The following is a 23,671-nucleotide window of genomic DNA, read 5'->3' on the forward strand; positions in this document are numbered from 1 at the left end:
CCAGCTGCTCCGGGCGCCTTCCCTCACCCCCAGGACACACGCGCCACTCGCTGCCCAGAGCACGAGGGGACTTGGTGCCTGTACCCCAGCCCGGGGCCCAGCAGGGCACCCCGCCCGAGGCCTGGGAGGGCGCACAGGGAGGCCTGCGGGCCGGTGGCAGGGCTGAGCCGGGCTGGCGGTGACGACTCCCCGCTCCCACCGAGCACACCGCCCCATGCAGCCCAGCCCCCCAGGCCCACCTGGTCCTTCGGGTCCAGCGCCAAACCCCTCCTGTCCCGCCTCCCCAGTCCTGACCCTCCACCCCTCTGGGCGCTGCTTCTCACGGGCCCTTTGCACAAACGTCCTTGTGGCTAAATGAGGTCCCCCCCCCCGCTGTGGGGTGCCCACGCGGAGCCCTGAGACCCCACGTCACAGCCCAGCCGGGCCTGGAGCGGGCGCCTGGCTGTTCTCATGCGCCGCAGCCCCCGGCACGGGCGGCATCGGCAGGTGCAGGACGCGGACCTGGGCCCGTGACCCCCGGAGCCCTCACCGCTGCCTCCCACCTGGTCACCCCGCTCCCCGACCCCCTCCCTCCAGCCGCCCGTGTCTGCCCCCTGCTGGCGGAGGCCAGGCCGGTCACCTGGCCCCGGCTGGACGTCCCTGGGAGGGTGGGAGGCGGCGGGGTGGGCGCCATGCTGCCTCAGGCCAGACCCGGGTGGACGGGGGACGTGGCCCGACAAGGAACTGCACCCCTGGCCGCGCTGGGTCAGCTCCCCAAACCCACCGGCCGAGGCTCCCCCCCCAGCACTTACACGTCCGTCTCGTCCCACAGGATGCAGGTCTGGTTGGTGGTGCCCTGGAGGGAGGGGGAGGCGTCAGGGCCACCTGCCGGCCCCTCCCGAGCCCCCCCCCCCCGCCGGGTCGCCGCCCAGGATCGCGGCCGACCCGCCCACAGGTGGGCCAGGCGCTCTGCCCCACGGTCCCTCCAGGGAACAGGTGCGTGAGGAGGAGGAAGCGGAGGCCAGAGCGGGGAAGAGCCTGGCCTCCCCCCCCTCCGTGTGGCCGTGGGCAGCTCCTGGCCGAGCAGCAGTGGCCGGAGCCGCGTCTGGGTGCTCCCCGGGCCGGCCCGCCAAGGGCACAGGAGCAACGGAGCCCCCGGGGAGCCCTGAGGGGGAAGCGGGCGAGGGTCCGCGTGCCGGCCGGGTGACAGGGGTGCCCACGGCGGGGGCTCGGCGTCCGGGGGGGCAGCCGCTCTAAACACCGACGGGAATGACCTGGTCCTCACCCAGCCCTGCCGCTCCCACGTGACAGGGCGGGAGCCACGGCACGGAGGCTGAGCCACTCGCCCGGGGCCACCCAGCGGGGGAGAGCAGGGCAGGTTCCTCCCACTCCGCTGGCCCGGGTTCGAGGCCTGGCGCTGCCGTCCTGGCTGGGTGATCCTGGGGCTCCGGGGCCTCTCGGCCTGGCCTGACAGAGGACCCCAAGGGGAGGGCATGGCGGGCCTGCGGCCGGCCGCACTGGTCTCGCGATGGGATGGCTGTGTCCCCCCCTCCCCCAGGAGCCGCCAGGCGGACAGGAGCCGGGCTGCCGTGCTGGGGCTCAGGGGTCGAGGCGGTTAGCGTCCGGCTCCCACGCCACCCTGCTGTGTGACCCTGAGCAGGTCACAGCCGCTCTCGAGCTCCGTTTCCCCACTCGCCACTCGGGGATGCAAGCAGCTCCTCCAAGGCTGAGGGGAGCCCCCAGGCCCCCCCACGCCACACACAGGGCAGACACGCAGGGGGGCACTCACGTTGTACATGTGGGCGAACTCGATCTCCAAGGGGGTGAGCAGGGAGCGGGGGGGCGGCTTCACCGTCACGGAGATGACCTTGGAGTTCAGGACGGTCGTGTTCCTGGGGAGTCACGGCCGCGTCAGGGGTCTGGGAGCCCCTTTCCCGAGTGCCCACCGGTGCCCGTGCCGCTGCCTCCCCTCCCCCTCCAGGCTGCCCCCCCCCACCCCAGGTGCCCGTGCCGCTGCCTCCCCTCCCCCTCCAGGCTGCCCCCCCCCCAGGTGCCCGTGCCGCTGCCTCCCCTCCCCCTCCAGGCTGCCCCCCCCCCAGGTGCCCGTGCCGCTGCCTCCCCTCCTCCTCCAGGCTGCCCCCCCCCACCCCCCAGGTGCCCGTGCCGCTGCCTCCCCTCCCCCTCCAGGCTGCCCCCCCCACCCCCCAGGTGCCCGTGCCGCTGCCTCCCCTCCCCCTCCAGGCTGCCCCCCCCCAGGTGCCCGTGCCGCTGCCTCGCCTCCCCCTCCAGGCTGCCCCCCCCCCCAGGTGCCCGTGCCGCTGCCTCCCCTCCCCCTCCAGGCCGCCCCCCCCCCCAGGTGCCCGTGCCGCTGCCTCCCCTCCCCCTCCAGGCTGCCCCCCCCCAGGTGCCGTGCCGCTGCCTCCCCTCCCCCTCCAGGCTGCCCCCCCCACCCCCCAGGTGCCCGTGCCCCTGCCTCCCCTCCCCCTCCAGGCTGCCCCCCCCACCCCCCAGGTGCCCGTGCCCCTGCCTCCCCTCCCCCTCCAGGCTGCCCCCCCCACCCCCCAGGTGCCCGTGCCCCTGCCTCCCCTCCCCCTCCAGGCTGCCCCCCCCACCCCCCAGGTGCCCGTGCCCCTGCCTCCCCTCCCCCCTCCAGGCTGCCCCCCCCACCCCCCAGGTGCCCGTGCCCCTGCCTCCCCTCCCCCTCCAGGCTGCCCCCCCCCACCCCCCAGGTGCCCGTGCCCCTGCCTCCCCTCCCCCTCCAGGCTGCCCCCCCCCACCCCCCAGGTGCCCGTGCCCCTGCCTCCCCTCCCCCTCCAGGCTGCCCCCCCCACCCCCCAGGTGCCCGTGCCCCTGCCTCCCCTCCCCCTCCAGGCTGCCCCCCCCACCCCCCAGGTGCCCGTGCCGCTGCCTCCCCTCCTCCTCCAGGCTGCCCCCCCCACCCCCCAGGTGCCCGTGCCCCTGCCTCCCCTCCCCCTCCAGGCTGCCCCCCCCACACCCCAGGTGCCCGTGCCGCTGCCTCCCCTCCCCCTCCAGGCTGCCCCCCCCCAGGTGCCGTGCCGCTGCCTCCCCTCCCCCTCCAGGCTGCCCCCCCCCCACCCCCCAGGTGCCCGTGCCCCTGCCTCCCCTCCCCCTCCAGGCTGCCCCCCCCACCCCCCAGGTGCCCGTGCCCCTGCCTCCCCTCCCCCTCCAGGCTGCCCCCCCCACCCCCCAGGTGCCCGTGCCGCTGCCTCCCCTCCTCCTCCAGGCTGCCCCCCCCAGGTGCCCGTGCCCCTGCCTCCCCTCCCCCTCCAGGCTGCCCCCCCCCAGGTGCCCGTGCCCCTGCCTCCCCTCCCCCTCCAGGCTGCCCCCCACACCCCCCAGGTGCCCGTGCCCCTGCCTCCCCTCCTCCTCCAGGCTGCCCCCCCCCAGGTGCCGTGCCCCTGCCTCCCCTCCCCCTCCAGGCTGCCCCCCCCCAGGTGCCGTGCCGCTGCCTCCCCTCCCCCTCCAGGCTGCCCCCCCCCAGGTGCCCGTGCCGCTGCCTCCCCTCCCCCTCCAGGCTGCCCCCCCCCAGGTGCCGTGCCCACCTCTGAAGGGCCAGGAAGCTGCCCAGGTTCCGGTACAGCACGGTGCCCACCACAAACACGGAGGAGTCGTCGGCCTCTGGAAGAGAGGTGCCGTCACCCTCCGCCCGACGGCCCCCAGCCTGGACCCCGAGCCGGGGGGCCCCGGGAGCTGGGACGGGCAGGGCAGTGCTCTTCTGGGGGCACCCGGGCCGCCTGCCGCGTGACGTCAGGGGAAGCCCTGGCCCCGCCTCCTCGTCGCAGGAGGGGGGGGGCAGGAACGCCCCCTGGAGGCAGCGGAGGCCGTGAGCCCGGCCCCAGAGCCCCTTCCCGGGGCCGGCCCCGCAGACACTGGGGCCCGCGTCTCCCCGGAGGGCCCCTGCGCCACGGGCCTCACCGGGCAGCCCCGTGGAGAAGACGCTCCTGGACACGGTGACCCTGTCCTCGGGCACCTTGGCCCCGTCGCCGGGGACCCGCCAGCCCTTCATGGGGAAGCTGATGTCCGTGGCCGCGCTGGCTGGCAGCTTGTGGATGCTGAGCACTGCGGCGGCACCGGCCGGGACGGACGGACGGATGGACGGACAGACAGAGGAACAGACAGACAGAGAACAGACAACAGACAGAGAACAGACAGACAGACAGAGAGCAGTTACGCGACGAGGAGCCTTGTCGCTGAGGAACTGGGAAGCGAGCCTGGGGGTTCAGGGCCATCACGTGGGGTGCTCACGGCTCAGGGGGGCCTGGGACCCGGGGGCCACCCAGCCAGGCTCCCTCCTGGCGCCATCTTCCTGCAGGGCCTGGGGCCGGGCCCTTCCTGGCCTCCACCGAAGCCCTGGCCCCAGGTCCCTCCCGTGTGCACTGTCCCTCCACGCTCCCCGGCTGGCGGGTCCCTCCCGTGTGCACTGTCCCTCCACGCTCCCCGGCTGGGGGGTCCCTCCCGTGTGCACAGTCCCTCCACGCTCCCCGGCTGGGGGGTCCCTCCCGTGTGCACAGTCCCTCCACGCTCCCCGGCTGGGGGGTCCCTCCCGTGTGCACAGTCCCTCCACGCTCCCCGGGCTGGCGGGTCCCTCCCGTGTGCACAGTCCCTCCACGCTCCCCGGCTGGGGGGTCCCTCCCGTGTGCACTGTCCCTCCACGCTCCCCGGCTGGGGGGTCCCTCCCGTGTGCACTGTCCCTCCACGCTCCCCGGCTGGCGGGTCCCTCCCGTGTGCACTGTCCCTCCACGCTCCCCGGCTGGGGGTCCCTCCCGTGTGCACTGTCCCTCCACGCTCCCCGGCTGACCCAGTCCCTCCCGTGTGCACTGTCCCTCCACGCTCCCCGGCTGGCGGGTCCCTCCCGTGTGCACTGTCCCTCCACGCTCCCCGGCTGGCGGGTCCCTCCCATGTGCACAGTCCCTCCACGCTCCCCGGCTGGCGGGTCCCTCCTGTGTGCACAGTCCCTCCACGCTCCCCGGCTGGCCTGGTCCCTCCCGTGTGCACTGTCCCTCCACGCTCCCCGGCTGACCCAGTCCCTCCCGTGTGCACTGTCCCTCCACGCTCCCCGGCTGACCCAGTCCCTCCCGTGTGCACTGTCCCTCCACGCTCCCCGGCTGGCGGGTCCCTCCCGTGTGCACAGTCCCTCCACGCTCCCCGGCTGGCGGGTCCCTCCCGTGTGCACTGTCCCTCCACGCTCCCCGGCTGGCGGGTCCCACGGGCCACTGGGGTCCACTTCGCTGCCCCCGATGCTGGAGCCCAGCTCCCCCTCCACTGTGGCTCCGAGAAAGGGACAGGGACGAACCCTGCCCCCCAGGACAGTAAGGAGACGACAGGGCCGGGGTGGGGGTGTCGCAGAAGGAAAGTGCGGGGTGTGTGGGGGGGTGGGGTGCAGGAGGGGTGTGCAGAGAGAGTGGGGGCGGCTGTGACAAATGTCGCCCCGGCGACGCATGTGGGATGTGGTCAGCGTAGGCCTCACGCCCGGGCCCCAGCCCGTTCCGGCTCCGCATCCCCGCATCCCTCAACGCCGGGGCAGGTGGGCCGGCCCCCTGAGCGGCCGCTGGGCGTGGAGGGCAGAGGGGCGGCCGCACAGTCCTGCCCTCCCATCCCCAAGGCCAGCCCAGCAGACAGGGCCTGGCGACCGGCAAGAGCGGGCCGGCCCTGGGGGCCGTGGGCGGGGGCCGGGGCGTGTCCCAGGACACAAGGTCTCCAGGACGCTGTCCGGGTCTGAGACGCCCACCCCGCCCCCACCCGCATCGTGTCAGGTCTGTGCACAGAACTGACCTGAGACGCTGCCTGGCGGGGGTCTGGCCTGCCATGTACACAGAGGAGGAAACTGAGGCAGGAAGGCCGAGCCCGGGGCTCAGCGGGGGCGTGGGGCTCAGCGGGGGGCGGGGCTTACCCAGGTTGTCTGTCACCTGGTACGCGTCCCGCAAGTCCTTCATGCGGAAGCCGATGACGTCCACGAAGTCCTCCACCAGCCGGAACAGCTCCCTGGCGTTGGGGCCCATCTGGGGGGGGGGGGGGCAGAGAGCCTCAGAGACGGGGAGCAGCCCACGAGAGCGCCAACCACCAGAGCTACACGGGGGTCGTCGAGGCCCCACACTCCGGCCGGGGACCCACCTGCTCCTCCACCTCCTCCCACCTCCTCCCACCGGCCCCTCAGCCCGCAGGCTCCGGACCTGACTTGGGGAGCGGGTCGGGACCTTTGAGTGCCCGTCGCACTTCACAGACGAGGACACTGGGCCCGGGGGCTGCTGTGCCCCGACCCCGTGGCCAGGGCCAGGCTGGGAGGACAGCGGGTCCCTGGCTCCTGCCGTCCCCACTGGGTGCTGCCCGGGGGCAGGTCAGCCTGGGAGGGAGGGGGTGACCTCTCTTTCCAGTTGAGAAAGAGCCGCCGCGTCCTGGTCACCCCAAGGAGCACATGCGGCCAACACCGCCCCTGCCCGCCCCCCCCCCGCCCCGTCCTCACAGAGCCCCCCGAGGTGAGCTACTGTCCTGACAGATGGGGAAACGAGGCTCGGCTCAGAAGGTTAAGCGACTTCCTCCAAGCCACACGACGGGGAGGCCGACGGGGTGAGAACCCAGCGTCGGCGCTGGGCCAGCTCGGCTCGGGAGCCGCCCGCTGCCTGGCCGACCTGCGGCTCTGACCCGCGCCCTCACCAGCTGCGCCTCCTCCCACTTGTCCCGGTTCTCCTCCGCCAGCAGGTTGCTGATGATCTGGACGAAGTTCTGGACGAGGAGGAAGAGTGAGGACAGGCAGCAGGGTCAGCGCCGGGCCTGTGACCAGGGTCAGGGCTCAGGGTGTGACCAGGGTCAGGGCTCAGGGTGTGACCAGGGTCAGGGGTCAGCGTGTGACCAGGGTCAGGGGTCAGCGTGTGACCAGGGTCAGGGGTCAGCGTGTGACCAGGGTCAGGGCTCAGAGTGTGACCAGGGTCAGGGCTCAGAGTGTGACCAGGGTCAGGGCTCAGGGTGTGACCAGGGTCAGGGCTCAGGGTGTGACCAGGGTCAGGGGTCAGCGTGTGACCAGGGTCAGGGCTCAGCCTGTGACCAGGGTCAGGGGTCAGCGTGTGACCAGGGTCAGGGTCAGCTTGTGACCAGGGTCAGGGGTCAGGGTGTGACCAGGGTCAGGGGTCAGCGTGTGACCAGGGTCAGGGCTCAGGGTGTGACCAGGGTCAGGGCTCAGAGTGTGACCAGGGTCAGGGCTCAGAGAGTGACCAGGGTCAGGGCTCAGAGAGTGACCAGGGTCAGGGCTCAGCATGTGACCAGGGTCAGGGTCAGAGTGTGCCCAGGGTCAGGGCTCAGAGTGTGACCAGGGTCAGGGCTCAGGGTGTGACCAGGGTCAGGGCTCAGCCTGTGACCAGGGTCAGGGCTGAGTGTGACCAGGGTCAGGGTCAGAGTGTGACCAGGGTCAGGGCTGAGTGTGACCAGGGTCAGGGTCAGCCTGTGACCAGGGTCAGGGCTGAGTGTGACCAGGGTCAGGGGTCAGCGTGTGACCAGGGTCAGGGCTGAGTGTGACCAGGGTCAGGGGTCAGGGTGTGACCAGGGTCAGGGCTGAGTGTGACCAGGGTCAGGGGTCAGCGTGTGACCAGGGTCGGGCTCCGTGTGACCTTCCGCAGGTGCCCTCCCCGGCCCCGGCACCTGCACGTCGCCGGGCGTGGGGCTGTAGTAGGCCCTCCGGAAGATCTCGGTCATGTTCCTCAGGACGTCGATGGCGGAGAGCAGGTCCCCGCTGTAGCTGGCCCCGTCCTGGGAGATCTCCACCAGCGTCTGGATGACCTCGGACACGCCCTCCCCGGGCAGCCCTCGCTGCGCCTTCGCCAGGTGCTCCCGGGTCTGGGGAGAGGAGAGGGTTGGGCCCACGATTCCGCAGGACACGGCGGGCCGGCGCCCAGGCCCTCCCAGGGGTGTGTCCACAGGGGTGCCACCGGGGACAGAGGTTGCGCCTGAGGACGCGGCAGAGGGGTGCGGGGCCGGGCAGCCCTACCATCATCTGGATGTTGCGGTAGTCGATGGAGACGCAGCGGGTGTAGGTGGGGGGCTCCCAGTAGGCGATGCCCTCCTCGTCCAGCTCACAGCGTCGCAGGATGAGGCCTGGGGAGGCGGTGGGTCAGCGCTGCCTCTCGGCTGGATGCCCGGCTCCGGGCAGGCTCCCGCCCACAGCTCCCAGGCCCCTGCCCCTCTGACGGGACCCTCGGCCCCGAAGCAGGGACTCTCCGAGAGCAGAGCCGGCCCCGGGTGGGGGCAGCCACCCCGTTTTCTCTCATCCCCAACATCCCTGAGCGGCTGCCGCCAGGACCAGTGGGAGACAAGCCCTCAGGGCCCCACCTGCCCGGGGCAGAGCCCGCAGCCCAGTCGGGGTCTCAGGTTCATCCCAGGGCCTCCCCCGTGGTCCCCCCAACCCAGAGCCGGGGAGAGCCGCAGCTCGGCCCACGGCCCAGCTCCACACGGGCGGGACTGGGAGCGGGGCTGTTTGGCCTCAGGTAGCGGCAGCCTTACACACGGCGCACCTGTGGCCCAGCGCCTGCTGCCAGGCATCGGCCAGGGGGGCGGGCACAGCCGCCCGGCACAGCCCCGCCAGGCACGGAGCCTCGGGGCGACAGGGACATGGAGCTGCCAACGTCCTGGCCAGGCGTCAGGGCCACCGCCCTGCCCACGCACCGCCCGTGAGGACGGAGCCCACACACCGCCCTGGTCGCCCTCACCCGTGGCGTTCCGGGGGCACCGGACGGCGGCCGCCTCTCCCGCCGGGGTCTCCTTCCAGATCATGGCGGCAAAGTTGTCCTCATCACAGATCTCGTGGGGCTCTGCCAAGGGGGAGGGGACAGCAGGGAGCTGAGTGCTGGTGGCAGGTCAGGGGTCAGACCCCTCCAGGACAGCCACCCTCACAAGGGGGAGTGCCCTGGCCGAGGGGCTCAGGGGTTGAGCGTCGACCTATGACCCAGGAGGTCACGGTTCAATTCCCGGCCAGGGCACAGGCCCGGGGTGCGGCTCCATCCCCAGTGTGGGGCGTGCAGGAGGCAGCCGATCAGGGATTCTCTCTCATGGTGGCTGTTTCTCTCTCCCTCCCTCTCCCTTCCTCTCTGACATCAATAAAAATATATTTAAGAAAAAGAACAAACCAACAAGGACGAGGGGGTCCCCGGCCAGTTCAGCCCCAGGCCCCCCCCGGCCACCCGGGGTGCCCCCTGGAGCCCAGCGGGGGTGGCGGGGGACGCACCCGGGCACCGCTGGGCGCTGCATTGCCGGTGCTCGTCCTGCGGGCCCTGGCAGGCGGCTCCCCCGAAGAAGGGCCCCGAGCAGACGCGCTCCCGCCGCTGCGTGCCGCCCCCGCAGGTGACGCTGCAGCCGCCCCACGAGGCCCAGGCCTGCCACCTCCCGTCCACTGCGGGCAGCCGGGTGGAGGCGACGTGCCGCAGGTCCAGGAGTCACGGCGGCCAGAGACACAGGGCCAGGGAGACAGGGACGCAGGGAGGGCCGGACAACACGGACAGGACACGGGAGGGCCGGACAACACGGACAGGACACGGGAGGGCCGGACAACACGGACAGGACACGGGAGGGCCGGACAACACGGACAGGACACGGGAGGGCCGGACAACACGGACAGGACACGGGAGAGTCAGACAACACGGACAGGACACGGGAGAGCCGGACAACACGGACAGGACACGGGAGAGTCAGACAACACGGACAGGACATGGGAGAGCCGGACAACACGGACAGGACACGGGAGAGTCAGACAACACGGACAGGACACGGGAGGGCCGGACAACACGGATAGGACACAGGAGAGTCAGACAACACGGACAGGACACGGGAGGGCCGGACAACACGGACAGGACACGGGAGGGCCGGACAACACGGACAGGATACGGGAGGGCCGGACAACACAGAGAGGACACGGGAGAGCCGGACAACACGGACAGGACATGGGAGAGTCAGACAACACGGACAGGACACGGGAGAGCCGGACAACACGGACAGGACATGGGAGAGCCGGACAACACGGACAGGACACGGGAGAGTCAGACAACATGGACAGGACACGGGAGAGCCGGACAACACGGACAGGACACGGGAGGGTCGGACAACACGGACAGGACACGGGAGGGCCGGACAACACGGACAGGACACGGGAGAGTCAGACAACACGGACAGGACATGGGAGAGTCAGACAACACGGACAGGACATGGGAGAGTCAGACAACATGGACAGGACATGGGAGAATCGGACAACACGGACAGGACACGGGAGAGTCAGACAACACGGACAGGACACGGGAGAGTCAGACAACACGGACAGGACACGGGAGAGTCAGACAACACGGACAGGACATGGGAGAATCGGACAACACGGACAGGACACGGGAGAGTCGGACAACACGGACAGGACACGGGAGAGTCAGACAACACGGACAGGACACGGGAGAGTCAGACAACACGGACAGGACACGGGAGAATCGGACAACACGGACAGGACACGGGAGAGTCAGACAACACGGACAGGACACGGGAGAGTCAGACAACACGGACAGGACACGGGAGAGCCGGACAACACGGACAGGACACGGGAAGGCCGGACACGCAGAGCCGTGGGGACGCAGGCGGTGGAGCAGGAAGCCATGCGGAGAAAGAACATGGAGACCGGGAGGAGAAACCAGAGCTCAGCTCAACACAGAAAAACAGGTGCCCCTCCTGCCGTGGCCCCCCTCCCCCCTTCCCGCCCCCCAGGCCCCGTGACCACATGCCAGGCCGGGTCAGCCCCACGGCCTCAGCCCCCTCCCTGCCCGCGCCCCACGGCCCCTCGGGCGCTGACCTGGGCACTGCTGCAGGAAGCAGTCTCTGCTCTCCACCCAGTGGCCCTGGCACTCGGCGCCCCCGTACGAGGGCCCGTTGCACTCCCGCGTGCGCTGCTGCCGGCCCTGCGCGCAGCTGGCGGAGCAGGCGCTCCAGCTGGACCACTCGTTCCAGTTTCCGTCCACTGCCCGGCCCGGGGAGGGAGGGGGGGAGGGAGCCGCGTGAACACCGGGGCCCAGCCCAGCCGGGACCCGGTGTGAACGCCCGGGGCCCCCCTCCCCCCGCACCTTGCAGCCTGGGACATGGGCGCGAACACCCCGAAGGCCACCCTCATGCCAGGTCTCCAACCTCCAGCCTGGGCCCTGGGGCTGGCCGGCGACCCACGGGCCCTCCCCGCCCTCCCCAGGTGCCCCCGCGGCCTCCCTCTCACCTACCAGGGCACAGGGCGATGTTGCAGAACTTGGTTTGCTTCTCGGGGCCCTCACAGGGGTTGCCTCCGAACTGGGGGGGCCTGCAGGTGCGCGTGCGGTCCCGGAAGCCCCGGCCGCAGGTGCTGGAGCAGAGGCTCCAGGGTGACCACTCGTCCCAGGCGCCGTGCACTGCGGACAACGGGGGGGGGGGGGGGGGGCTGAGCCCGCGGCCACTGGCGCTGCTGCCCACGCCGCCCGCCGCCCCTGACGACCACCTCCCCTCCCCACCCCACCCGTCCCGGATCCCGACCGCCCCAACCACCGGCCCGATGCCCCGCCCCTCGCGCCCCACCTGGACACACGGCCGAGTTGTTGCACAGGCGCTGCTCGCGCAGGGGCCCGCTGCACTGCGTGCTGTAGGAGGAGGACACGCAGAAGCGCGTGCGGGTCTGCCAGCCCTCCCCGCACGTGCTGGAGCACACGCTCCACGGGGACCACTCCTCGGCCGCGGGGTCACCTGCGGGCCAGACGCACCGCATCACGGGCTGCCTGCCTCGGCCGACTGCGGCCAGACCCTCAGGGGGACCCTGCCCCCCCCCCCCGCACCGCAGCAGCCGGTGGGGCGCGAGGCCTTTAGCCCGAGGTGTCTGCTGCGGGCCTGACCCCAGGACCTGCGTCCCCCACAGCCCGTGGGCTGGGCCGGTGCCCGGACCAGGGGCCGCAGTTTTGGACGCAGGTGTTTGTGCCAAGACCCATCCTCCCACTCCGTCCTCACGCCCCGCAGCTCACCCGTGTGCGGGGCCGAGAACCCGAACTGCTGCAGCTCGTCCCCCAGCTCGTCGCGCCGCCGGGCGTCCGTGGAGCGCAGCGACTGGCTCCGGGAGCTGGTGCGCGCGGCCGCTGCGGGGCGGGCTGCGGTGAGCGTCCGGGCACGCAGGACCCTGGACAGCGCCACCCGGGCCGGTGCCGCCCGCCCCCCGCCCCCCGACAGCTGGGCACCCTGGGACAGGGCCCCGGGCCTGGCGCCGACCCCTGCGGGGCCCATTCCTGTGGGTCCCACCCCCCTGCTCCCCGCCCCTCCCTCCCTCTCTTCCTCCAGAGCCCGGCTCAGCACCCCACCAGCCCCTCTGCTTCCTGTGGCCTTGACCCCGCCCCCCACATCCCAGGAATCTCCCCAGGCTTCTGAGATGAGACCCTCTTTTCAAGCAAAAACCAGCCGGGAGAGTGGCAGTCTCATTAGAACTTGGTTTAATTTTATGGAAGTAAAATATGGATGAGGCCGTTAGAGAGTTATTAGACGGGCCGTGATGTTCTGGAGGTGGGATGGAGCTGGGGCAGGGGGGGCAGGGGGAGCTGGGGGGGCAGGTGGGGCTGGGTGGCGGAGGGAGGCAGCACCCCCAAACCCCCACCCACAGGAGAGAAGAAAGCCCGCCCCAGTCGCATCTACCTACCCAGCCCTTCTCTCTCCTCGGCCAGGCCCCGTCCCTGTGGCCCCGCCCTCGCCCCAGGCCCCGCCCACCCGAACAGGCCCCGCCCCTTAGCGGCCCGACCCCACCCAAGGCCCCGCCCACCCCGCGCCCCGGGCCGCCCTCCCGCACTCACCCCCGCAGGCCTTGCGGTTGCACAGCCGGCCCTCCTCCAGGACCCCCTCGCAGCCGCTGCCCCCCAGGCCGGGCGACGGCAGGCAGGTGCGCGTCCGTGTCTGCAGGCCGCCCCCGCAGTCCCGCGTGCACTCGCCCCACAGGGACCACAGCTTCCAGCCGCCTGCGGGGACCGGAGCGCAGGGGTCACGTGTTCAGGGAGGGCCTCCTGGGGTCTCCCAGGCAGGGAGGGCCCACCCGTGGGAGGCCGGGTGTGGAGGGTCACCTAGGAGTGCGGGATGTCAGGGGGGAGGGAGGCCCCGAGAATAAGGGCCTAAAGTCCAGGTTCATGCCAACCCGCCTGGCTCAGTGGTTGAGGGTCGACCTCCGAACCAGGAGGTCACGGTGTGACTCCCGCTCAGGGCCCAGGCCCAGGTTTCAGGCTCCATCCCCAGGAGGGGGCGTGCGGGAGGCACCAATCCATGACTCTCTCTCATCACTGATGTTTCCATCTCTCTCCCTCTCCCTTCCTCTCTGACATCATCAATAAAATATATATTTTAAAAAAAGAACAGGTTCACGTGGTGCCCCGCCCCCCGGGCCATCCTGCCCTGCTCATGCCCTCATCGGAGGACAGCGGGGCGCTGCTCCCCGGGACTGACGCAGGAGGGTGTGAAGGGCTGCGAAGGACGGGTGTGGGCGCCGTCCCTGGGGTCAGAGAGGGCCCCAGAGAATCAGCTTTGATTTGCAGCAAATTTCGTGTCCCAGTGGCTCCGGCCAGCCCGGATCCGGTCAGTGGAGGGCCACTCGGGCCCAGCCCCTCCTCCTCGCTCCCGAGCCTGTTCCCCGAGCTGGCCAGCAGGGGGAGCCAGGCGCAAGGGAACAAGGCCTGGCTGGGAGGGACCTCCCCAATGTGGGCAGAGAGGCAGGGCAAACTCTGCGAGGGCACACAGCACCCATTCCCGTCCTCTGCGCCCAGCCAGGAGGGACACGGCAGGTGGGCGGCTGATGCACTCAGACATGACAGGCAGGAGGGGCTGGGACCTTGGCGGCTGCCCCTGGTGGGTGGGCATGGCCCCCGCTCGGTCCCTCGCTCACACGCAGTCACACGAGGCTCCAGGTGTGGTGAGGCCCAGGGAGGGCTTGCCAGGGCCACGGGGGGGCGGAGCGGCCTGGCTCTGAGCCCCTTCCTGGGCCTGGGGGTGATGCCCTCCTCCCCATCGTGTTCCTGCAGGAAGGCCTCTGCTCCTGTGGCAGCCCCGTGAAGGGGGGCCGTGCCCCCAGCGAGGAGGCGCCTGAGCAGGGTCGCACCAGGCTGTGGGCCCGGCCCGCACCCTCCCAGGGAGGCTGCTCCCAGGGCCAGCTCTCCCGGGCATCCTGGCAGGGCCCCTCCGCCTCCAGGGCCCTGCTCTGTGCCAGGCACCTCAGCACCCAGGAACCTAAGTCCCGTGCACCCTAGGAGGCAGCTTTCACCCCATTCGCCGCAGAGGAAACTAGGGCTCTAAGAGGGGGGGTCCTAGGAGCTGGCACCGAGGGCCGTCAGCAGCACCAGCCTGGAGTCCACCTCAGAAATGCCGCTTGGCCTTACCCCGCAGTTACGGCGGGAGCACCCCACGGGGCGAGCAGACCAGGCCCCGCTCGCCTCCGCATGCCCACGTGCCCGCGCAGGGCGCTGACGGCCGAGGCCGCCCGCTTCTCGTGCCCCCACTCGGGGGCTACGCCCAGAACCACAGCCGCGTGTCCGGCGCAGAGGGAGGGAGCCCCAGGTACCCAACCGGCCGACAGGAGGGGAGCAGGCCTGGAACCCACAGCCAGACTCCGCACGCTCGGCGGCGTCCCCCAGACGAAGGCTGCCCCGCTGCGACCGGCCACAGGCCCCAGCCGGGCGCTCCAGGCCTTGGCAGTGGCCCCTGCCCTGCCACCCTGGCCGGTGACCCCGAGACGGAGGGGCAGAGAGGGCCGGGGTCCAGGGACACAGGCCTGGCGGTGGTTCAGGCTGGCACCTCCCGCTGGTCACCCCCCGCCTCCCCGGCCCAGCCCCCACACGGAAGCCTGCGTGACGTGGAACCAGCCGTGGGAGGGAGAGAGTGTCCAAGGCGGCTAATCAGAGGATGCCACTCGGTTCCCATGGCAACTGCTGCAGAGCACGTCTTTCAGGATAGACTCAGGTTAGGCCTCAGCTGCCAAAACACCCACCACTTCGGGCTGGTTACCGTGGTGACCCAGGTGGCAGGATGTGGGGGAAGGGAGGAGGGGGTGGCCATGGGCTCCGAGGATAGACCACCCCCCAGGCCTGCCCCGACCCGGTCCCATGCTGACCCGGACGCCGGCTGCAGGCTGAGTCCCCTTGACCCCACACAGCCTGGACCCTCATCCTACACTGTCTCTGACCCCGGGCATGGGCTTCCTCATCCCCTCACAGGCTGAGCCCCATCCCCTCACAGGCTGAGCCCCGATCCCCTCACAGGCTGAGCCCCGATCCCAGCACAGGCTGAGCCCCGATCCCAGCACAGGCTGAGCCCCGATCCCCTCACAGGCTGAGCCCCGATCCCCTCACAGGCTGAGCCCCGATCCCCTCACAGGCTGAGCCCCGATCCCCTCACAGGCTGAGCCCCGATCCCAGCACAGGCTGAGCCCCGATCCCAGCACAGGCTGAGCCCTGATCCCCTCACAGGCTGAGCCCCGATCCCCTCACAGGCTGAGCCCCGATCCCCGCACAGGCTGAGCCCCGATCCCCGCACAGGCTGAGCCCTGATCCCCTCACAGGCTGAGCCCCGATCCCAGCACAGGCTGAGCCCCAATCCCCTCACAGGCTGAGCCCCGATCCCAGCACAGGCTGAGCCCCGATCCCAGCACAGGCTGAGCCCCGATCCCCTCACAGGCTGAGCCCCAATCCCCGCACAGGCTGAGCCCCGATCCCAGCACATGCTGACGCCCGGCCCTGGCCACACTCCTGCCTCTAACGGACACTCAGGAAATGGAGCTGCTATTTCTGTTGGCGTTTTTACTTTTAATGTGTGTCCCCACAGAGCTGACACTGATAAATGTGCGTCCAGGACAGGGGTGATCGCGGCGAGGCTGGGCGGCCAAGGTGCTCCTGACCGGGGGGGGGGGGGGGGGGGCTCTGGGGCCGCGGAGGAGGGGCGAGGCTGGGCGGCCCTCCCATGCCCAGAGAGAGGCAGCCTTCTTCCCCGGCTCAATGCCCCTCTGTCTGGAAGCTCATTTCCATCTCATTACGGATGAATGGAACCAATTAATGGCCTCGGAGCAGCCTGGCCACCCAGGAGGGAAGGCGCACGGAGAGGGGTTCCGGGCCCTCTTCCCACCCTGGCACCCCAGCCCAGAGGCTGTGACCTCCCGTCCCCACACCCCAAGTTGGCTGGAGGCGGGGCGCTGGGGGAGGCCCTCCCGCTGCTGGGCCTTCCAGGTGCGTGGGGGGTCCCCCTTTGGAGGAGGAGGACGGTGCACTTCCCGTCTCCTCCAGCAGAGGGCGCCCCAGGCCAGCAGGTGGCGCAGCACCTGCCCACTCACCCCGCCCACCTGGCCCGGTTCCCCTGAGGACCCCGCCCAGCCCCCACCAGTGTAGGGCCTGTCCCAGGGCACCCAGGTTCCTCCTCTGAGCCTCCTGCAGGGATGTGTCAATGGGGCCTCAGGGGATAGAACAGCTCCCTGAAATTCCTCAACCCGCCCTCCTAGTCCACAGCCCCTGCCCCCCACAGACATTGCCTTGCATTGTCCCGGTGCCCCCCGAACAGGCCCAGGGACACCTGGACCCCTCCCCCCAACACACACACACTCTATGCCCAGTCTCTCCACACCCTGCGGACCTGAGGGCCGGCTTGGATGCCCTTCCTGGGGTTTTCAAGGACGCCCACTCTCAGGGCCGCCTGGAGAGCGCCCACCCAGCTGCGGCAGGTGCCGCGGGGCCTCAGGACGAGGCCGAGAGCCAGCCCCCCGCCAGGCCCCCTCCAGGTGAGGTGCCCCGGACAGCTCCTCCCAGCCCCCGGAGCAGGCCTGCCGGGCCCATCTCACAGACAGAAACGGAGGCCCTGGTCTGTGTGGCTCAGTGGACAGAGCGTCCGCCTGTGGTCTGAAGGGTCCTGGGTTCGATTCCGGTCAAGGGCACGTGCCTGTTGCAGGTTCAAACCGCAGCCCTGGTTGGGGCGTGTTCAGGAGGCAACCAGGGGGCGTGTCTCCCTCACATCCTTGTCTCTCTCTCGTCTCTCCCCTCTCTTACACTCTTTCTGAAAACCAGTGGGAAAATATCCCCGGGCGAGGATTAACAGCAACAACAAAATAGAATATTTCTCAGAAAAAAAGGGGCCACTAATACATCCAAAAAAAAGAAAAAGAGAGAGAGACTGAGGCCTGCCGAGCCGCCCCGAGGCTCCTCCCAGCCGCTCTGCCCTGAGAGTGGTCCCGTTGGGAGCCCGCGGCCAGTCCGCCCGGCTCCGCCCGCGCCCTGGGTGACCGGCCAGTCCCTCGCCGTGGGCCTTGCTGCACAGCCTCCTCCCATCGTTCTGGGCACGGCAGCCCCACGGGGAGCTGCTCCGTGTCTGGAGAGGCCTCGTCGCCAGCGAGACGGCCGCCTGTCCCCGCGTTTTCTCACTCGGTCCGCGTGCGTGCAGCGCCCTGGCCGCGATGGTCAGGCCTGAGCCCCGCAGGGACCCCTCGGGCCTCCCCACCCCCTCGGGCTTCCTGTGCCCCCCAACACTCAGTGACATCTGGCCCCCCGCCCCCCACTCTGCGCCCGGCCTCTCCGCACCCTGCAGGTCCCAGGGCAGCTCCGACGCGCTTCACGAGGGACGCGTGGGCTCTGGGGCTGTGACGAGATCTAAGTCCTGTGGGGGGTCATGGGGTCATGGGGTCATGGCAGAGGCCACCCACCAGGTGGTGACAGGCTGGAGTCCCCTCCCTCGGGCTGGGAGTCCTGGTGGGTCTTGGTCTCAGCCCAGCATCTCCGTCCCAGCCCTCCACCCACCTGCCCCGGCGTCTCACACACTCAGCCCCCAGCTCAGCCCCTCCCCACCCGGCTGGCACACGGGACGCACACACGGACAGGGACACGCACACAGGACAGGGACACGCACAGGGACAGGGACATGCACAGGGACAGGGACACGCACAGGGACAGGGACACGCACACAGGACAGGGACACGCACAGGGACACGCACAGGGACAGGGACACACACACAGGACAGGGACATGCACAGGGACAGGGACACACACAGGGACAGGGACACGCACAGGGACAGGGACACGCACACAGGACAGGGACACGCACAGGGACAGGGACACACACAGGGACAGGGACACGCACAGGGACAGGGACAGGGACAGGGACACGCACACAGGACAGGGACACGCACAGGGACAGGGACACGCACAGGGACAGGGACACGCACACAGGACAGGGACACGCACAGGGACAGGGACACGCACAGGGACAGGGACACGCACACAGGGACAGGGACAGGGACACGCACAGGGACAGGGACACGCACACAGGGACAGGGACACGCACAGGGACAGGGACACGCACAGGGACAGGGACACGCACACAGGACAGGGACACGCACAGGGACAGGGACACGCACAGGGACAGGGACACGCACAGGGACAGGGACACGCACACAGGACAGGGACACGCACAGGGACAGGGACACGCACAGGGACAGGGACACGCACAGACCCACACTCCCAGCCCCCAAGACGCTGCGTTTTCATTATCTTCCATGTCGCTTCTGCAATAAAATTCTTTAATTAAAACATGAATATTTAAAAACGACCCCTGAGAGAAATGGCCCCGTCACACCAGAGGCGGAAGAACACAGAGAGACGGAGGGACGAGGGACACACGGACAGACGCTGGGGGAGCCGCCTCAGAGGGCGGCCGGACGGAGAGGGACAGTTGCTGTGGCCCAAGGAACAGGCCGAGTGAGGCAGACGCGTGCCGTGGCCATGTGGCGCGTGGACAGGCCCGGCGGGGGGGAGGGGGAAAGTGGGCCACGGCTGGCCTGGGCCGCCTGCTCCCTCCGCCGCGGCTGCGCACAGCCTTCTCGGGGAGGAGATGAAGGACGCGCCTCCCCCGGCCTCCCCCTCCCCCGGCCTCCCCCTCCCCCGGCCTCCCCCTCCCCCGGCCTCCCCCTTTCCCCCCCGCCTCCCCTGGCCATTGGGGGGCGAAGCTCCCGGGCACAGGGCTCTGCTGGCAGATCTGGCGCCTGCCCGGCTCCGCTGTGTGTCTCCTGAGTGACGGCTGGACCTCTCTGGTCCACATGCCACCCCACCCCCATACACACACAGGCACACACATGGATGCAGGGACACACATGTACCCACACATGCCTGCCCCTCCCCCCTCCGGGCACCGCCACCAGCCATTCCCTCTTGGAACTTTCACGGGGCGCCGCCTGCTAACCCCCTCCCACACCCGGGTCCCGTCTCTGCCGCGGGCCTCTAGGCATGGAGGGTCCGGCGCTGACGTCGCTCTCGTCAGAAACGCGTTCGCGCCACTCCTCACACAACCAGAGTCCTTCCAGGTCACGGCGAGGGGCCTGCGGGTGAAGGCGCTGATGGCTGGCTGGGTGGAGGGGCTTGGGGAGGCCCAGCGTGTGCAGGCCAGGCTGGGGCGTGACCCAACCTGGTCCTGGCGGGGCCTCCAGGCCCCAGAGCACCTGCTTGCAGGATACTGCCTGGCCGACCCAGGGCCTCTCACACTCGGGTCCACTCTGACCTCCGGATCTTCCTCCCCACCCAGTGCCTCCCACCTCGCTGATGTCAGCAGTGGTCTGGCCCCTCCTTCCTCCCCACCCACATCCTGTGCATCAGCAAATCCACCAGCGCCCCCCCCCCAGGCCCGACCCCCCCAGTCCAGAGGCTGCTGGGCCCCCAGCAGGCCAGCGTCAGGCCCCTCTGGGTGTCTGCGGGGGCCCCGCCCCCCGGACTCCCTGCTCTGGGCCTGGACACCCTGTGCGCCTGCAGCCTGAGCAGCGTCCGCGCCTGTCACTCTCCTGCTCGGCGCCTCCAGGAACCCCTTTGTTCTCAAGATAACAAGTGAACCCCAGCCGGGGCCTCCCCACGGCACCCCAGCTGCTGCCTCAGGGCACAGAGGGGGTGCCCAGCGAGGGGCGGAGCTCTGGCTCCCCCAGCTCACAGGCTCCCGCTCGGGTCCTCACGCGTGGATCACGCCTGCCGGCCTCCACCTTCCTCGCCTCCACCTTCTCCTCCGACACCACGCGGCTCCGAGCAGCGCCGAGCACTTCCCCGCACGCACGGCCGCTGCCCAGCAGCCCGGCCCAGCCCTGCGTACGGGGTGCCCTGCGGGCCTGGCCCTGGGCCGTGGTCTTCGCTGGAACAGCACCCCGCAGGGCAGCCACCACTTTGCGGGGGAGAAACCCAGGCTGGGGCAGGTGGCCGCAGGGAGTGGCCAAGCACGCTGACCATCCCATCCCCCGCCCGCCCCGAACGAGCCCCCCTCCGCGTCCCTGCTCCGCAGCCGCTGTCCAAGCCAAGGCCACAGTGACCTTCACCTTGCCCAGCCCGAGATCAGCCCTCCCAGCCTTCACCCCCACCCCGCCCCCGCCGGGAGCTGCATGAGGCCACTGACCTGTCCCCCCATTTGAAGGGGCATTTTCTGCTGGGTTCCTGGACACCCCCCGCCCCCCGGGGGGCTCTGCCTGCCTCTCCCCTTCTCTCCACTCCTCCCCAGCCACCTTCACAGCTCAGGGAGGCGTCTCATCGGGACCCGGGGTCTGGGGGCATAAACAGAGCGGGGGGCCCCGCATAACCGGGGCCTAGGTACTGCCCGTGCCGTTTTTATTATTGTTGACTAGCGGTCGGTGCACGACATTCGTGCACTGGGGGGGGGGGGGGGTGGGTCCCTCAGCCCGGCCTGCGTCCTTTTGCAGGATGTCCTTGAGGGGACATCCTTAGTGCTGCCACGGAGGCAGGCCGCTGCGCTCACCAGCCGTGAGCCCGGCTAGTGGCTGAGCGTGGCTCCCCCTGTGGGAGCGCACTGACCACCAGGGGGCAGCTCCTGCATTGAGCGTCTGCCCCTGGTGGTCAGTGTGTGTCATAGCGACCGGTCGTTCCACCCTTCAGTCAATTTGCATATTAGCCTTTTATTATATAGAATTTCAGAGAGGAAGGAAGAGGCAGGGAGAGACAGAAACATCCATGATGAGAGAGAATCATGGATCGGCTGCCTCCTGCACACCCCACACTGGGGATGGAGCCTGAAACCCGGGCATGTGCCCTGACCGAGAATTGAACCATGACCTCCTGGTTCAGAGGTCACTCAACCCCTGAGCCAGGCCGGCCGGGCCCCCTGGCATTTTATGCCGTTAAAGACGTTATTCTGAGAAGCAGTGCATCAGCCTCGGTGCTCAGGAGGGGCTAGAGCGCTGACAATGCCCCCGCCAGCGTGGCCCCCCAGCCGGCCTGGCCCCGGCGCCCGGCACCGTGTCCGCTGCCTGCCTGGCGTCTCGGACCCGACAGTCTGAGACAAGCTGTGCCCGCCCTCCCCGTCCCAGCCGCTGCCCCCGCCTGGGAGATACTCCCAGGAAACCCGGGGGGTCCTGAGGGGGGGCTCCGCCTCCTGCCCGCCGCCTGCCAGCCCACCCGCTTCCCATCACCCCCGGCACCTCTCCCACAGGCTCTCACCGCCCGGCCGCCTCAGGCCCCGCCTCTGCCTGCTCTGGGCTGCAGGGCCCCGCCCCCCCGTTCGCCAGCGCCTCTCCCAGAACCTTGAACCTGGCCCCTGGCCCAAGAGACCCCTTTCGTGCCTGACCCGGAGCCTGGGTCACCCCGGCGCTCAGGAACTGACCGCATGGATGTGATTGACACAGCTCGCTCCTCCGGTCTCACCCCGGCCACACTCCCCACAGCCCACGTCCCAGCGGCCCCCCAGGCGGTCCTGCCTTCGAAACGGAAGGGCCCTCCTGGCCAGAAGTGGAAACTCGACACCGACCCGGCCATCCCTCCCTCGCTCCCGCCCTCCCGAGAGCCGCCCGGTCCTCTCACTCACCTGGGGCGCCCTCCGGGCCCCGGTCCTGGGTCAGGCTGGTCAGGCAGTTCTCGGGGCCTCCGGCCGCTCCGTCCCGCAGGCAGACGTCGCCGCGGGGCCCCGGGGGGCCGGAGGCCGGGTCGGGGGCGCCCCCGCCCAGGCAGGCGCAGGGGGTCTGCATGATGCCGCAGGGGTGCGAGCTGCGGCTGCCGGCCAGGCAGGCGTCCAGCCAGCGGCACAGCATCTGGCAGGCGGCCCGGCTGGGGCTGCGGTTGCCCACCACCAGGTACTCCACGGAGAAGTCGTCCTCGGGGGCCCCGGGCGCCCCGTCCCGCCGCATCTGCAGGAACTGCTTGCCGGCCTGCAGGAAGGCCAGGGGCGCCGCGGGGTCGCACAGCCGCACCACCTCGTCGAAGCTCTCCACGCCCAGGTACGTGCGCGTGGACTCCAGGAAGGAGTCGAACTGGTAGGTGCGCACGCGGCCGGGGCCCCGGCAGGGCGCGGGCGCCTTGGCCACCTTCACGTAGAGCGTGTAGCGCCGCGGGTCGGGGTTGCGCAGGGTCCAGGAGCAGCGGGAGGCGTTGGCGGGGAACACGGCGGCCGCGGAGAAGTACCCGAAGAACTTGCCCTGCACCAGCGTGGCGCACGGCTCGGCCCCGGGCCCCGCGGCGGCCCCCATGGCGGCCCCCGCCTGGCGCCCCAGCAGCAGCAGCAGCAGCGGCAGCAGCGGGCAGAGGACCCAGCGCGGGCTCGGGGCGGCCTGGCCCCTCATCCTAGCTCGCGGGGCCGCCGGGGTTCCGCGGGCTGGGCAGGCAGGCGCGGGCCAGGCCTGGACATGCCAGGGTCCGGCAGCGAGCAGACCGGGCTGGGGGCCGGGGCCGGGGGCAGGAGGAGGGGCCCGCGGGTGACCCAGGGCCCGTGCCCGCTGTGGCCGCCGGCAGCACCTGGAAGAGAAGGAGCAGGATGGGGTTGGTGGGGCCCCCCCTGGGGAGGCGGGGGCGAGGGCACGGTGGGGCCAGTGCCCCCCACGGCTTTGGGCAGCTGACACAGGCCTGGCGCTGCTGCCCGGCACCTGCCCTGTCCACCTGTCCGCCTGCCGCCACCAGTGTGTCCACCTGCAGGGGCAGGGCCCGGCCCGGACAGGGCACACTGGGCAGCGCCAGGCCAGGGCCGAGTGCCACAGGGGCCCGGCTCGGCCCGTCTGGCCAGCAGCCTGGTGTGGCTCCCAAGGGCTCGGCCGGCCGCCAGCCCACTCACTCCGTCACGGCCGCCGTGGCCACCCGTTCGCCCCGGGGCCTCAGGGGCTGTCTGTGAGTCCTTGGTGGGGCCTGGCTCTCTCTCCTGGCCGCCCCCTCACCTGTGTCTCTTTCCCCCGCAACCCTCCTCACCCCCCCAAGAAGGGGCATGGGCACGGGGAGCAGAGGAGACAGGCCTCCCAGCCTCCCCAGCCTCCCCCAGGTGAGGCCGTAGAGACCCTCCCCAGTCCCCTCCTCGCAGCAGGAGTCACCGTCCTTCTAGAGGTTGGGGACACCCACCCACATCCTGTGTCCCCCAACCTGCTGTCCCTGCAGCCGCTCAGGCCCCTTCCCCTCCCCTCCCCCGCCTTCTGAGCTGGGCATCATGGCCCCTCGGGCCCAGTGCTCAGGGTGGGAGGGCTGGGAGCACAGAGTCCCCGAGAGCCACCTGTGTCCACAGCCCGCAGTGACCCCTTGCCTCCCCGTCCTTTCCTAAAAATTACATTTTAATTTATTTCAGAGAGAAGGGAGAGAGAGAGAAACATCAATGATGAGAGAGAACCACTGATCGGCTGCCTCCTGCACGCCCTCTACTGGGGATCGAGCCCGCAACCCGGGCCTGTGTCCTGACGGGGAATCGAACCCTGACCTCC

General features: G+C 70.6%; 1 protein-coding gene across 3 annotated transcripts in view; it reads right to left on the reverse strand.

Annotated features, from left to right (window-relative positions):
* Positions 1–22,555, reverse strand: part of ADGRB1 (adhesion G protein-coupled receptor B1) — a 49,683-nt gene extending 27,128 nt beyond the window's left edge. For 2 of the 3 annotated variants that reach the window (XM_054708426.1, XM_054708425.1), the window contains exons 1-17: positions 21,805–22,555; positions 12,801–12,962; positions 11,988–12,098; positions 11,551–11,715; positions 11,219–11,387; positions 11,173–11,177; positions 10,808–10,972; positions 9,209–9,373; positions 8,694–8,795; positions 7,976–8,082; positions 7,630–7,824; positions 6,652–6,720; positions 5,891–5,999; positions 3,916–4,059; positions 3,543–3,618; positions 1,769–1,871; positions 792–835 (exon numbers count right to left, since the gene is read on the reverse strand). In XM_054708426.1, the coding sequence (XP_054564401.1) occupies positions 792–835; positions 1,769–1,871; positions 3,543–3,618; positions 3,916–4,059; positions 5,891–5,999; positions 6,652–6,720; positions 7,630–7,824; positions 7,976–8,082; positions 8,694–8,795; positions 9,209–9,373; positions 10,808–10,972; positions 11,173–11,177; positions 11,219–11,387; positions 11,551–11,715; positions 11,988–12,098; positions 12,801–12,962; positions 21,805–22,555 (2,642 nt within the window). The remainder of the gene's footprint in view (positions 1–791; positions 836–1,768; positions 1,872–3,542; positions 3,619–3,915; positions 4,060–5,890; positions 6,000–6,651; positions 6,721–7,629; positions 7,825–7,975; positions 8,083–8,693; positions 8,796–9,208; positions 9,374–10,807; positions 10,973–11,172; positions 11,178–11,218; positions 11,388–11,550; positions 11,716–11,987; positions 12,099–12,800; positions 12,963–21,804) is intronic. The other variant, XM_054708424.1, reaches the window with a different exon arrangement.
* Between the last annotated feature and the right edge of the window lie 1,116 nt (positions 22,556–23,671).

Source organism: Eptesicus fuscus, chromosome 19 (assembly GCF_027574615.1).
Source record: "Eptesicus fuscus isolate TK198812 chromosome 19, DD_ASM_mEF_20220401, whole genome shotgun sequence".
Lineage (NCBI taxonomy): Eukaryota > Metazoa > Chordata > Mammalia > Chiroptera > Vespertilionidae > Eptesicus > Eptesicus fuscus.